Source organism: Cydia splendana, chromosome 7 (assembly GCF_910591565.1).
Source record: "Cydia splendana chromosome 7, ilCydSple1.2, whole genome shotgun sequence".
Classification (NCBI taxonomy): domain Eukaryota; kingdom Metazoa; phylum Arthropoda; class Insecta; order Lepidoptera; family Tortricidae; genus Cydia; species Cydia splendana.
The window spans coordinates 16,312,656-16,328,182 of record NC_085966.1 but is presented as its reverse complement, the minus strand read 5'-3'; the positions used below and the strand labels follow the sequence as shown (position 1 = coordinate 16,328,182).

At 40.4% G+C, this 15,527-nt stretch overlaps 1 protein-coding gene across 1 annotated transcript in view; it reads left to right on the top strand.

Annotated features, from left to right (window-relative positions):
- Positions 1-15,181, top strand: part of LOC134792383 (acid sphingomyelinase-like phosphodiesterase 3b) — an 88,113-nt gene extending 72,932 nt beyond the window's left edge. The window contains exons 7-10 of the mRNA XM_063763670.1: positions 9,606-9,780; positions 12,862-12,974; positions 14,508-14,692; positions 14,860-15,181. Coding sequence (XP_063619740.1) covers positions 9,606-9,780; positions 12,862-12,974; positions 14,508-14,692; positions 14,860-15,079 — 693 coding nt within the window. The 3' untranslated portion in view covers positions 15,080-15,181. The remainder of the gene's footprint in view (positions 1-9,605; positions 9,781-12,861; positions 12,975-14,507; positions 14,693-14,859) is intronic.
- The last annotated feature ends 346 nt before the right edge of the window (positions 15,182-15,527 follow it).

Here is a 15,527-nt window from a genome sequence, read left to right as displayed (position 1 = left end):
TTTTGATATTTGTTGTATGTGAAATACCTACAAGTAACAAATATAATTACTACACTATTAACATACAGTAACAAGAAAATATTATCCTAGATATTTAAAAGAACGAAAACTATAAGGAAAAAATTAATTTAAAAATATTAAAAATAGGCGATTGCGGAAGAAAACCATTGGGAAAATATGGGAACGGAGTAATTGCTACCGAGAATGAATGATTTCGGGAAATTATGGGCAACGCAAAATATGAGAACGGAGTAATTGCCTCGAAGAAAAAATGATTTTCGGAAATTATGGGCCACGCTCGCGCACGAAGCTTCTTAGTTGCAGTTTACAGGTTAATTCAAAGGTAATGTTGGTTTCCTAACATAGGTAGAGTTAGACCAAGAAATGTCTGCAGAGATTTTGACACTGGCACAAATAACATTGGCACTGCGTGTGCTGTCAAAATCTCTGCAGACTTTTCTTGGTCTAACTCTATCCACTTTTCTATACAATTAGTATGGCGACGTGTATACTTAAGGGGCATCGACCGTACACTGACATCGGGATGATATTTTTATCATGTTATTTAGTAGTCATCGTGCGTCTCGCTCGATCGCGTTTTTAAAATGCACGATAACTAAATGACATCAGTTAGATGTCTTTCTGATATCAGTGTAAGTTTGAATTGGCCTGTTAGCCAAAAATTGTTTCGTATGTCCATATGTTCTACTCTACAGGTCGCATATCTAAACCAATTCCCGAATTTTGTAAGCAATTGATAGTTAAGTTTTTATGGTCAAATTAGATTCTCTAAATTCTTCAAAACAACGGAACCATACATTTATTCAGTTTTAAACTCTGCTCGCGAGGTCTACAGCTCACAGAGCCACTAGTATAATTGAAGTCGGTTGTCGTGTTAGTGATCCCAATTCTCTCTTTATTAGATGCAAACAAAAGACGCGAAATATTAAGCGGCAGCTACTTCAACATTTCGGCGACTTGTACGTTGATGTTATATTTGACCAGCTGATTATTTGAGCGATTTCGGGAAAGGTTGTTATGTATGATATACATGTTCACCTCTCTGAGTATGGCCAGTCAGACATAATTAACAAAACAAAATCACTGTGTATTTGGTAGATTAGTATCACGTTTTATAATCTTTCAAATTTATCTGCGCCAGGCTTACCGCACACAAAACATTTATACGGATAAACACATTCCGTTTCCACGGACTTATCTGTAAAATCCTCGGCTGGCAGGCGGCGACATATGGCTTTGAGTCCGTGGACACGTGTTCCAAACGTGTTCCGCCGATAGTTCCGCTTTCTTTTACTATTTTGGACGACAAAGGATTTCAAATGTGCTGGGTGCGGAAGGCAGCGGAAATAACTTGTGTAATCAGTGATTTTTTTGGATTAAAACCAAGAGCCTAGGTAGGGGAAGTTCGAGGACTTACCCCATTGGACCATCATTCTTTCTAAACTTTCTGCTAATAATACGACCAAGCCTTGAGTCGCTTAATAGAGGTAGCGTGATGACTGTAACTATCTCATCTAGAGGACTTAGTGCAACGTGAATCTGGTGCAGGTCATGTCTATCATTTAAGTCAAAAAAATTTGGACGGCCGGGCCCTACCCTTTATAGCTACTTTACAGTATTTATACCTAACCTAAATATTGCTCAGTGGTAGTTTTTAGAATAATCTTTAGCAACGATGTCAGAAAAATGCACAGTAAACACGGACATTCATCTGTCATGCTAACCTAACGAACCTCAAACCGTGCTTCTTATATGAACGTAAATAAGGAATATGTACTACTAATAAGATTTCCATTAACATGCAGCAATAAACTTGCCGTGAGCGTCACTAGTTAGTTACGGCCCCGGCGCAAAAGGCATATTTCTAAAGCCGGAGTCATAACTACCAGCCAGGTCGGCGGAGGAAATCCGGCGTCGGCCTCTCTAATAAATTACAGATTAGAAACTCGTTAATCTAATCGCCTTTCAAATATGCAAGGGAAAACGTAATTTTACAAAGAGTTCTTGGCTTATGGGGGACTTGATTTTATTTTTAAATTTATTACCCTGTTAATTTTCTGGGTGGTTATTTTTTATGGTGTGATCTTAAATTGGCTATGGACGGCCGGGTTAAAAGAAATTATCGTTTGTATTTAAGACTCGACGACTTATCTAAAAAAGTGATGGTTAGATGAAACGAGCTCTTCTTATTTTTTTATGAACGACAAAGAAAACCTTGGTTTCTTTCGGAAACAGGATATGGTCTGATACGTATTACCATGTTTGACAAGGTTAAGTGGTTTTCATAGTTTTGGTGAAGATACAGGTTACCTGCATACGTGGTTACTTAACTCGGGGGACGTTCTAGGGATTTGATATTGATAATGTTATGTAAATATGACGTCGATACTATATTTTGTAATTCTGAATAATGGTATAAATAAGACAATAAACCTGTCATAGCGTCGATACATTTAACACTTTTCCTTTCATTTTTCCTTTTTATTTACTAATATGTTTTATTATGATCTGTTTTTTTTCTGAAAAATCTTACCTATTATTTTTACGAGAAACTCCCCAAGAACTAGGTAGGTACTGTAAGATTTTGAGACGAATTTTATATGAAGATATTTATGCTACATTTTGAGGTGTAATGTGTTGTTATATAATTATGGTATCTAGATACTATAACCCTTGAATTGTAGGAAAACACAAAGCCAGTAACAATTAAAGCAAAGTAACAATTATAAACCATTAACAGTCTATATGAGCAGTCTATACGAAATGAAGACTTAAAGTCGCACAAAGAGCTATATTCGTTCGTAGTCCGTTACAGGCTCAGGTTACAGGTCATGAAACAGCCTGAAATGTGAGCCTAATTGCAATATCGTCTACACAACGTACAATATTTGGTATTATAATAATCATTAAGTCCCGTATTATTATGATAAAGATCGTCATTTATCCATTTTAGCCAAATTTGATACCTCCAAAGCTACTTGATCTGTAATATCCAATAATTACATGGAAATGACAACCTACCGTATTTAATCCAATGGGGCAGTGAAGGAATATCGGAAATTATAATTTCCAGAGGCAAGGTAATTGGTTTTTAGGAACTACGAGGCCGATTTTAGAAAAAAATAGACAGACGCAACATAAGGGTTCCTTTTTACCTTTTTGGTTTGAAACCCTGAAACTACTTAGTAAATAAACCTAAACTTAAGAAGGTTATACATGTATCATTTGTTTTTTACTTAAAATTTGATTTTAAATTAGCATTTCTAGCTAAGCTGACAAATAGCTACAAGAAAGCCCTTGCATACATACATCTCGTCCACACTTGAAACCTGTTGGTGCGTTCCTAAAGTAAACCAAATTAAGAATGGTTTTAAAAAATATAGGCATCACTATATGGTAAAAATATGTAAAATTTCAAAATATCTTTGATATTGTAAGTAAGTAGTTAATGTATTTAAGCTAGGCAACTACATCATATACGGGAATAAAATTAATATTTAATTATAGGGGCGTACCTCAAACCCTGATTGGGGTTTGAGGTACGCCAATTACCTCAGCAAGCATGATATGTTCGGTAGCACATATTCCAGTGTTGCCACATAATTCTCGGCTCGGCGAACAACGGCGTGAATTATCGCGCTAGACCCATGAATCATACAAATAGGCCGCTATTACTTGCATCGAAGTAATTTGATGTGTTTAGAAACATAGATGGTAAATAGGGATTTATTTCTGTGTTTTTATTAGTATAGTAAGCTGTAACGTTTGTTGTAAAACGTACGATTGAAGCAGTGAAAATTATTATAACATTATTTTTTTCACCTACCTTTGATAACATCACGAATTTTTAATTCATTCCTATCTCAGTAGTTTTGAGATGCTACGTAGAATAAAAATTAAAATAAGATTAAATTGCTGGCGTAATAGGTACATTTGCGTCGGGAGCAGCCCGGGGCGCGTTACAGTAGGTACTTGTTTATACATGTAGGTACTTATAGTTTATAATAATATGTATGTTCAAGTTTAGATGTATATAGGTTTAATAATTCAGTTTAGTTTATAATATGGTTTAAATGTTTATTAAATAATGATTTTCTTTTATACTTTTAAAATAGGACATGGAATAAAAGAAAAGGTGTTTTAATATTTTAAGGGTTGGCGGGCGAAAAACCTGAAGCTAAAATATATCTAACGACTAATAATAGTTGCTGTCTTGGCTAATAAAACAATCAGTACCTATAAGACTATTTATTTTATTATTGAAATGTTATTGATAGTTTTATATGTACAATACGTAAATAACTTATGATTTGAGTTTATTTAACTTATGAGCGGTGGTGGCCGAGTGGATCTGACATCCGACTTTCAATCCAGAGGTCGTGGGTTCACGTGGGTGGGAAATCCTGGCTCGTACCAATGAGTTTTTCGGAACTTATGTACGGAATATCATTTGATATTTACCACTAGCTTTTCGGTGAAGCAAAACATCGTGAGAAACCTGCATACATCCGCGAAAAAATTCAAAGGTGTATGTGAAGTCCCCAACCCGCATTGGGCCAGCGTGGGGACTATAGCCTAAACTCTCTCGTGCTATTTATTTATTTATTTATTGAGTTTATCTCTACCATGGACTTTGAATTCTTGTTATAATAATGAATTATACTCGTATATCCGTCGACATAGGTACCCCAAGCAAATTCCATACCATTTCCTTAGCCCGGGCCGTCATAAAATAGTGGATGCAAATAACTACGATACAGTACTGCGGATGTGGCGTAATTTGATACAGCGGGTGATGTATGAGAGTGGCTTCATACGCATAGAAGTGGGTCAGCCTTCATTAGGCGGCATGCGCCTTGATTAGATGAAAATCGCATTGTTGTTTTTTCCTCTATAAGATTAGCTGCCACGTGCCATTTCTAAAAAAATGAACCGCTATTTTATTATGAAATCTGTCGAGATTAAATTTGAGACTGTGATACATTCGAATGGTAACTGCAGCAGCTTTACTGTTGCAGCAGCGTTGACGCAGCTCAGACTGTTGCAACATTTCTGCTGCGGTGTTAACGCGAGCGTTCTATCACTGTCTGTACTTATTATTGGTGCAATAAAGAATATTTACTTACTTATTTACTTACTGTCAATTTCCTTCACCAATTTGCTACGTTGTCGCTTCGGTCGTGTTTAAAACGTTCAATCCGTCACTCATTTTAACATGGAGAAGATTAGAAAGTTCAATCCGTTACTAATTTTATGGTATGATATGAAGGAAAGTGAGAGTGATAGAACGCTCGCCTTAACACCGCAGCAGAAATGTTGCAACAGTCGTCATCTGAATGTCAACTTAACGCTGTAACAGTAAAGGTGACGTTCGGATGGCAACTAATAATTATTGCGTAATTCGTAATTCTTATAAACTAAATGAATACTCACTTGAAACAGTAGATAACATCAGAGATCTAGGTGTTATTCTTGACACAAAGTTGACACTAGACACTCACATCGACCAAATACTCAAAAAAGCATACCGAATGTTGGGCTTTGTTATGCGCGTCACTAAACCCTTCAAACAGAAGCTCAGCCTGACTTGCCTATATCAAACTTTAGTTCGTTCCAATCTTGAGTACGCGTCAGTTGCATGGAACCCTTTGTAAAATGTATACTGCAATAAGCTAGAAATGGTACAAAAAATTCACAGATTTCGTGCCTCACACGACTATCGAGCACATTGGAAATGAATCTACGGAATTCGAAAAAATATTGTCGCTGAGCGACGAGAAAGTCTGGATAAGGAAAAAGTTACAAAATAAAACTACAACGTTGAATGATAATTATTTTATTCTTAGACTAACACAAGTATCCTGGACATAACGCATGTGAACAAACAAATTGCAAAATTTCCACACGCGTATCCAAGTTTGAATAATTGTCGCCGTGGCGCATAAGTATAGGTACATATTTCATTTTTCGATTAATAAGCAGGATATATTAATGTTCAAAGTACAAGAAAATTATTACACGGATTTGCCGTGTCAACTCGAGAAGTGGTGATCGGCAGCGGCCCATTTGCTGCAAGATATGAAATTTTCTTGACAGCAGTTTGACGCGACGATGTCTATGTTGCACCAAACCTGAGTTCCAATAGGTACTACCAGGGTTCAGCATCAGCTATCTTGGGTAATGCTCTACCATGTGCTCATCATGACGAATCGGGTGTCCAAAACAGCGTGTGCCTATGTTGCACCAAACCTGAGTTCCGCTAGGTACAACCAGGGTTCAGCATCAGCTCTATCTTGGGTACTACTCTCCTAAGTGCTCATCAAGACGAGTCGGGTGACCAAAACAGCGTGTGCCTATGTTGCACCAAACCTGAGTTCCGCTAGGTACAACCAGGGTTCAGCATCAGCTCTATCTTGGGTACTACTCTCCTAAGTGCTCATCAAGACGAGTCGGATGACCAAAACAGCGTGTGCCTATGTTGCAACAAACCTGAGTTCCTTTAGGTACTGCCAGGGTTCAGCATCAGCTATCTGCTAGCAGCCGCCAGCAACATGCTGAGGTGAGACCATTTCGTGGAACTTTTTCTTTTTTATGTTTCTCTGTATAAGTTTTTATTTTGTGTTTCTCCCTCTCCCTCTCCCTCTCCCTCTCCCTCTCCCTCTCCCTCTCCCTCTCCCTCTCCCTCTCCCTCTCCCTCTCCCTCTCCCTCTCCCTCTCCCTCTCCCTCTCCCTCTCCCTCTCCCTCTCCCTCTCCCTCTCCCTCTCCCCTCTCCCTCTCCCTCTCCCTCTCCCTCTCCCTCTCCCTCTCCCTCTCCCTCTCCCTCTCCCTCTCCCTCTCCCTCTCCCTCTCCCTCTCCCTCTCCCTCTCCCTCTCCCTCTCCCTCTCCCTCTCCCTCTCCCTCTCCCTCTCCCTCTCCCTCTCCCTCTCCCTCTCCCTCTCCCTCTCCCTCTCCCTCTCCCTCTCCCTCTCCCTCTCCCTCTCCCTCTCCCTCTCCCTCTCCCTCTCCCTCTCCCTCTCCCTCTCCCTCTCCCTCTCCCTCTCCCTCTCCCTCTCCCTCTCCCTCTCCCTCTCCCTCTCCCTCTCCCTCTCCCTCTCCCTCTCCCTCTCCCTCTCCCTCTCCCTCTCCCTCTCCCTCTCCCTCTCCCTCTCCCTCTCCCTCTCCCTCTCCCTCTCCCTCTCCCTCTCCCTCTCCCTCTCCCTCTCCCTCTCCCTCTCCCTCTCCCTCTCCCTCTCCCTCTCCCTCTCCCTCTCCCTCTCCCTCTCCCTCTCCCTCTCCCTCTCCCTCTCCCTCTCCCTCTCCCTCTCCCTCTCCCTCTCCCTCTCCCTCTCCCTCTCCCTCTCCCTCTCCCTCTCCCTCTCCCTCTCCCTCTCCCTCTCCCTCTCCCTCTCCCTCTCCCTCTCCCTCTCCCTCTCCCTCTCCCTCTCCCTCTCCCTCTCCCTCTCCCTCTCCCTCTCCCTCTCCCTCTCCCTCTCCCTCTCCCTCTCCCTCTCCCTCTCCCTCTCCCTCTCCCTCTCCCTCTCCCTCTCCCTCTCCCTCTCCCTCTCCCTCTCCCTCTCCCTCTCCCTCTCCCTCTCCCTCTCCCTCTCCCTCTCCCTCTCCCTCTCCCTCTCCCTCTCCCTCTCCCTCTCCCTCTCCCTCTCCCTCTCCCTCTCCCTCTCCCTCTCCCTCTCCCTCTCCCTCTCCCTCTCCCTCTCCCTCTCTACCTTTACCTCTACCTCTACCTCTACCTCTGCCTCTATCTCTATTTCTATTTCCACCACCACAATACTGCATAGATTGTCGAATAGTGCGTTATCTACGCCCGTCTCAAACAGGATAGATAGAGTTAGACCAAGAAAAATCTGCAGCGATTTTGAAAGCCCACGCAGTGCAAGTGTTATTCTGCCGTCATAATCCCGATAATTCACAACAAACACCGATAACGAACTCTGCGAAACATGAAGTCATAAATGTCCTGTGAAAAATGTCGTTCTGACTTTTTGACTATTTTAAGGTTAGGCTACAGGGCAAAACCCTTAACCCGATCGTCTTTGTTTTAGGCTCAAATTGTAGCTGACTAAATTGTCCAGAGCCGTTTTTCTCAAATTTTTGATATCATTCTTCGTTTCCAAATTATCGAGCACCAAAATCAAAAATTCGGAAAAAATTGAATTTTATTTTCACTATTTCGACCATAACTTTTTTTGTTTTTGACTTTTTCGAATAATTATTTTTGCACCTTACAGCTCTCGTGATTATGCGTCTTTTGAGCCTATTTTTTTAATATCATATCTTCACAACTTTCCGAGATATAAGGGGATCGCACTTTTTCGTGAAATCGGACCGTATACTGGAGCGAACGAAAAGACATTTCCAATGTCAAAAAGTTCTTGCGATGCCTTAATATTCGTCTGAAGAGTCCGCGGCACTCCTATGATGAGCTCATAATTAAATACAACATGCTATCACTACGGGACCGACGTTGCATCGCCGCCGCAGTAATGCTGCGTGACGTATGTGCAGGCGATTTGGACTGTCCAACTCTCCTATCTAAAATATACTTTCGAGCTCCTCCTAAACTAACGCGGTCCACACACCTCTTCAGTCTTCCGAAGACAAAGACTAACGCCGGAAAACGTGCACCTATATACAGACTTTGCGACCACTACAATAAGTCTCTTCTCGAGATTGATCTCTTCTCAAAATCCCGCGCCCAGTTTAAGACAGCAGTCACAAATTTATATAGAAATAAATAATACCTAGGTAACTTTTTCCTTCCTATTACATTAGTCTAAGTACATACACAGTATATTATTATATAGGTCCAGTGTCTCTCAACACTTGAAATATTGTGAACCGCATGTTAGTTAAGTATTAGTATGTATTAGGTAAATGGTATAATATTCATATGTTCTCTGTGAGATACGTTTATGGAAGCATCTGTATTTAAGGCCATTTATGTTATTTTAAGTTTTATGTTCATCCCATGTATGTTTTTCTGTGTTATCTCCTCAATAAATAAATAAATAACTCCAGCTGCATTACATACTATGACAGAGGTTTCTGCTGCGGTTGTGACGCGGGCGCTGTCACTGTCAATTCCCTAGATAAAATGAGTACGAACGAACGAACAGTTGTGTCGCTTAACTTCAAACTCGGGTAAATCCATTCGTCCATCTGAGCAAATTTCTACCCTATTACTTTTGCTTAGTACCAAAATCGCATAATCTGACAGATGGATTTACCCGAGTTTGAAATTAAGCGACTCAGTTGTAGTTGTAATCCAAATGTCACTTTTAAACTGTTGCGGTCGCTATCCGAATGTCACCATTAAACCATACCCCGTGGTTTTGGGTGCGGAATTTATTTCCTGTTTATATAACTTTGCGTACCTATTGTAAAATAGTTACGAAATTATGAATTTAAAAATGATAGTATTCTCCAAATTTGCCTAGAAATCTTCAAATAGTTTCTGTTTTTACAGTTTTTACTTATTTCTTTGCATTAGCCATTACGTTAGTAAAACATTCCCGCACCCAAAATCCCGGGATATGCCCATAACGTCATTAAATACAAATTACCCATTGTAATTGTCTCCCACAGGTATACATAGTGGGTCACGCGGCGCCCGGGTCAGACTCGCGGCACGCGTACGACGCGCACGCCACAGGAGCCAACGCGCAATACCTGCGCACCGTCCGTCGGCACGCGCGCATCATCGCCGGACAGTTCTTTGGGCATCTTCATGCTGACACCTTTCGCGTCATCTATGATAACGGTCAGTGCTTGTAGATATTTATGGCAGTAAAACCAGCTGCCGAGAGATCAGACACACGGCACGGCAAGGCCAAGCAGGAGCCAACGCCCGACGAATGCTTACCGTCCTATGCGCGTGTCAGATTTACTTTAGTATTATCATTGATAAAATAGGAAATAAGGATGTAAGGCAGTATTTAACTAAGACCAGTTAGTTATTGCTCAAAGTAAATAAATACATTAGTTTGAGCAATAACTAACTGGTCTTAGTTACATAGGGACAACTACAAGGTTTAGAATATGAAAAATGGTAATAGTACATTATTGCAGAGGCCGGGAAAGGGCAATTCGTGGATGAGTTTCGATTTTGTCGGACGACGTGAAGCGGAGTCCGACAAAGAAGACGAATCCACGAATTGCTATTCCTGCCGAGGCATATATAGTGCTTTTCTCCAAACATGCGAGGAAATAAGGTAAAATAATTATTTAAGCATCACTCAAATCAAACCTTCACATCAAAATGTCAAAAACTATTTCGCATTTAAATATTTTTTTAAAAGTTAAAGGCACAAACTTATTCTGCCATTCAGTACCATTCAATATTCAGTTAATTCAATATAATTGTGCAATATAATAGTTGGTGAAACTAATTTGTCAGTCAGTAAGAACCAGGAAAACTATACCCATCCTTTTCTTTTGGGTGCTAGTACTAGTGTAAGACAAAGATAGTATGATTCTCTCTGTCTATGTTTGAAATGAGAAAGTCCTTTGACAAACTATATAAGCTTTATGAACACCGATGACATCCTTAAAAAAATATAAAAATAATCTTTGATTTTATTAGGCAGTATTCGCACGATCATACACGAGCACAACGGTCTTGTAAGAACGAGACAAGTAAGGTCGTTTATCTTACTATCTCACTCTATCCTATAGCTTGAAATGATAGCTGATCGGGTCGTGTAGACGCGGCTCGCGGTTATAATAATAGGCTGTTTGCGTTTTTTATTTTTAAAAAGTAAAAAACACTACAGTAATAAGTTATTACTGTAGTGTTTTTTTACTTCCTGTCCGCTAGAGCAGGACAGCGATAGTTTGATTTTTTTAAATTAGAGTTTGACAATAACGAAGAACTTCGCGTACTATTTTTGCTACAATAAGGTGAACATTTCCGAGCATATTGGAGAAAACATTATTTAAGTAATATATTTATATAAGCAGATTGTAAGTAAAAGTATATTGTAGATTTACGGAACAATTAATCGGCTTTATTATCATATAATTCACAAAAATATTATTTTATGCGTAATAAATATTGGTGGCTTATAGTTAGTACTGGCTACCTTAACGTACACACTTGGCATAATTTAAAATAGTAATAAAGATCGAGCAATAAGCCACATGACACACACAACTATTAAAAACTCATCAAAGGGTTATATTCACATTAAAGATTGTAACGTACATACCATCAGACTATAACACAAAGAAAACATACAGAAATTTATAACAAGTCATAAAATCACAATGAAATAAAATTGACACTTAACTTCGTTCGTCGTCGTAGCTCTCCAACTGAGAAGTGACCCACAACTGTCAGACACCCGCTTATATTAGATTAGACTTTACCCCTTCCACTACTTCTTGGTGGGAATAACAAGTAAGGTGTTTCCTGCACATCCGGTTATCATAATAATTAAATTTAACAAATGTATTTGCTACATTTAATTTAATTTATTATAGAATAACTAACGCAAACCAAAACAAATTTAATATCATGGATTATTATTATAAAATACTTTATTTACATTACTTACGTTCTGACAGTTATGGTCAAGAAATATACATCGAGGGTAGTTGTGTTATTGAACAGCAGTTCTAACTTATTATTTCGATATACGTATTACCTTAGCAAAAGTGAACCAATTAAGTGTGATCTTTGTTTTTATACTACGTATCTCATACGCGCATGTTTGTCAGACAGTTCTGCGGATATATCCTTGTTTATAAGTTAGTCTTCTTTGACATATGTAGGTGTGAACGCAAAAAGTTGCGTTATTAACTCAATATTTCTATCTTCCAAAACGCAAGTAGATTGCATTTTGTTTATGTATAAAATCGGTACTCGGTCCAATCAAACTATCGGTTATGATCCGTACGTAAACATTGTAGGTACTATCAATTTCCAAGATTGGACCCCGCATAGTATTTGTTTAATGCATGAGGCCATTTTCCGAGAATGGTTAGGTAGGCATCACACAGAAAAAAAAATTAGACAAGGACTATTAGATATGTTTCAACTGAGATTATCTTTACAGGGTGGCCCAAAAATACCTACGTTGACAAAGTTTTTTCTAATTATTTTATTTTAAGTAAAGTTAAGTAAATTTAAGTACTTACGTAACTAGTACAAAATAAATTAAAAATTAAAACTACACTACTTTTATGCCACAAAAAGTAATTGTCTTCAAAATAGCCTCCTTTCGCTTTGATACACAAACACAAACGATTGTTAAAATTTTAAACGAAATGCCGCAGCTCCTCCAAGCAAATTTTGTCCCATTCTTTGGTATGTGTTGCTTTTAGAGCGTTTACACTTTTTGTGGAAATTAGCAGTGGTGCAAAGAAAGTTTTCCCGGATTCATAAGTTCGAAAGAGTGGCCAGTGGCCACCCTAATCGCCTGATTTAAATCCAATGGATGATAGTTTGTGGTCAATCTTAGAGACAAGGGCATTCAATTTTGGGGTTATAATACTAGCATAGACTGCCTAGATGGCCTCCTAGGCTAGTCGGTAGTGACCCTGCCTACGAAGCAGGAGGTCCCGGGTTCGAATCCTGGTAAGAGCTTTTATTTGTCTGTTTATCGCAAATATTTGTTCCTGAGTTATGGATGTTTTCTATGTACCTATATATAATTATATATATCGTCGTCTAGTACCCACAACACAAGCCATACTGAGCTTACCGTGGGACTAGATTGATCCGTGTAAAATTGTCCTATAATATTTATTTATTTATATATAAGAAAAATACAGTATGATTCTCTCTACCTATTCTCGACTTACAAACAACTCTTGCTAAACTAGTACCTACTTGTTGCAGATCGGCCTGTGTCATGGGCACTGCTGGCGCCGTCGGTGAGTCCGCACCGCGAGCCAGCTGGTGCCTCGAATCCCGGCCTTAGGCTTTACAAGTTTGACACCAACACTGGCAAGGTACGTAAACTTAGTTTTACAACTTCTAAGAACCCCTCAAGAGTCGCATTCTAAGAAGACGTTCTTACTTACAACAATTAAGTAAATACGAAAATATTTTACTCTAAGTCGGAATTTCAAAGTATTTAAGGTAGATTTTTTGAATGAGGACTAAGGGCAGCTACCAGATCCCGCGCTTCTACGTAAAAAAAGATATTCCGTGACCGTCTCCAATTTTTTTTAGGAAAAAATATTTTGGAACAAATGTACTGTCAGCATTTTTTTACTGCTAATTATTGCCCTTAGTGTCCCATTAATAATCCACCCTGTGTACTCTTAGTGTATCGTAATTCGTATTATGTTTATGGTTACCTAATTAGCTGCTTCGCTACTGTAAAGTTAATTGTTCATTTAGAATAGATAATTATTTCATGGTGTTTAAATTAGTAGACTAAATATGAATACCTTGCTTTTGTAGACTATAGCAAAGCATTTGACAGCGTTAAACACTCCGCTATATTTTCCGCCATGCAAAGTCAAGGTATAGATCCGACGTATGTTGAACTCGTTGGAACAATCTATAATAACAGTACAGCCAACATTAAATTACATGCACCTGGTCCTATATTCAAAATAGAGAAAGGCGTTAAACAGGGCGATCCGCTGTCTCCTAAACTGTTCACCAGTTGCCTAGAGGAGATATTCAAAAAGCTGGCGGTCTCGTGGGAGGGGTTGGGCATTGTCGTCGGTAATAAACGGTTAACTAAGCTGCGTTTTGCCGACGACATTGTCCTTTTCTCCCACACTGCATCTCAACTGCAACTCATGCTACAAGACCTCAGCACTGCGAGCCTTGAAGTTGGACTCACAATGAACAGAGCGAAGACCAAGTTGATGACCAACAGAGCAAAACATAGGGTCACGGTAGATGGGCAGGATATACAGTATGTTGATGAGTACATTTACTTGGGCCAGATAGCTTCCTTCGAAAACAGGCAAACCATAGAAGTCAATAGACGTATCGATAACGCCTCGAAGAGCTTCTGGTCCATGAAGGCGCTATTGAAGGGTGACCTTCCCCTGTGTCTCAAGCGCAAACTCATCGACATGTGTATCCTGCCTATCCTAACCTATGGTGCTCAGACATGGTCATTGACTGAGGCTTTGAAGTCCAAACTCAAGGTTTGCCAGCGAGCGATGGAGCGCAGTATACTGGGTGTTCGCAGGACTGATAGAATCAGAAACACGGAACTGCGCTTCAGAACTAGAGTTGTAGATGTAGGTGTCAAGACCGCTAAGCTTAAGTGGGACTGGGCTGGACATGTCTGCCGCATGCACCCTGAAAGGTGGGCCAAAATGGTTACGGAGTGGGACCCACGGAACACCATAGATGGTGCTAGCCGGAGTGCAGGCAGACCGAAAAGGAGATGGCGGGACGACTTGGACGTATTTTGTCTGGATTGGCGGGAAACTACAAAAGACAGGGTTGAGTGGAGGGAGCGAGGGGAGGCCTTTGCCCAGCAGTGGGACACTTAACCAGTTTTTTTTTAATAGGTGTTGGACTACACTCAGTACTACCTGGACTTGGCCTCTGCAAACCGTGCCGGTGCAGCCGAGTGGACCACAGAATACAACCTTACTCAATACTACGGGCTGCACGAAGTGTCGGCCGACGCGCTCCACAACTTGGCCGACAAACTGCGGATAGGCTGGCCACATGAGACCATGGCCTTCAACAAGTAAGTCTTAGAACACCACAGTATACGACCTGACTCAGTAGGTACCACCGATAAGCAAAAAGTCACTGTGATGCAAATAATCCTCATTCCGATCACCACTGTTTAAAAACTGTGCTGAGATAATCATCCTTGTCGATTAGGTTTTCATAATTGTGTTTTTTCTACAGGTACATCCGCGCCTATAGCGTGAAGCATGATAGCTCTGAGTGCGACGGTGCGTGTGCTCACCAGCATTTCTGCGCCATCACCTGCCTCGAGTTGGCCGCGTATCGCCAGTGCGTAGAAGCTGCAGCCAGCGCCCTGGCCGCCGCCAAGCGGGCCGCTTCGCTCGAGACTCCCATCGCTGTTCTGCTGGTCATGTTCATTTCTGTACTTACGTTGCTATAGGACCATTGTGAGCTCGATCGATTTCGAATTTTGTAGGGAGGATCAAATGTTATGGCATCTCTACCGAAAAGAGTCAAGCTGAAGTTTAACATGCATTGCTAAGTTACCAATTCTGCGTCGTCATTATGCCAGGTTGAAACTGGCCGTTATGTTACTATGGTCTACCGGAGTTTGGAAGATCAAACGTTGGCAAGGTCAAGTTTGTTCAGGCGACAGTATTAATTAAGCCATAATCATGACAAAAAACTTCATAAGAATTGTATTCCTACATAAAATGGATGCAGCTTACGCACTGCACTAGGCCAGAAAGGCTAGCAACGGAAGCAATATCGTATTTAACAACTAAAAGCATTATTCGTCTCTCTCGAACTTAAATATTTGCTCAGAGAGTTCTACTATTAACTGCGTCCATTTCTCAGCCAGCTTTGATATAGATTTCAGGTGAGTG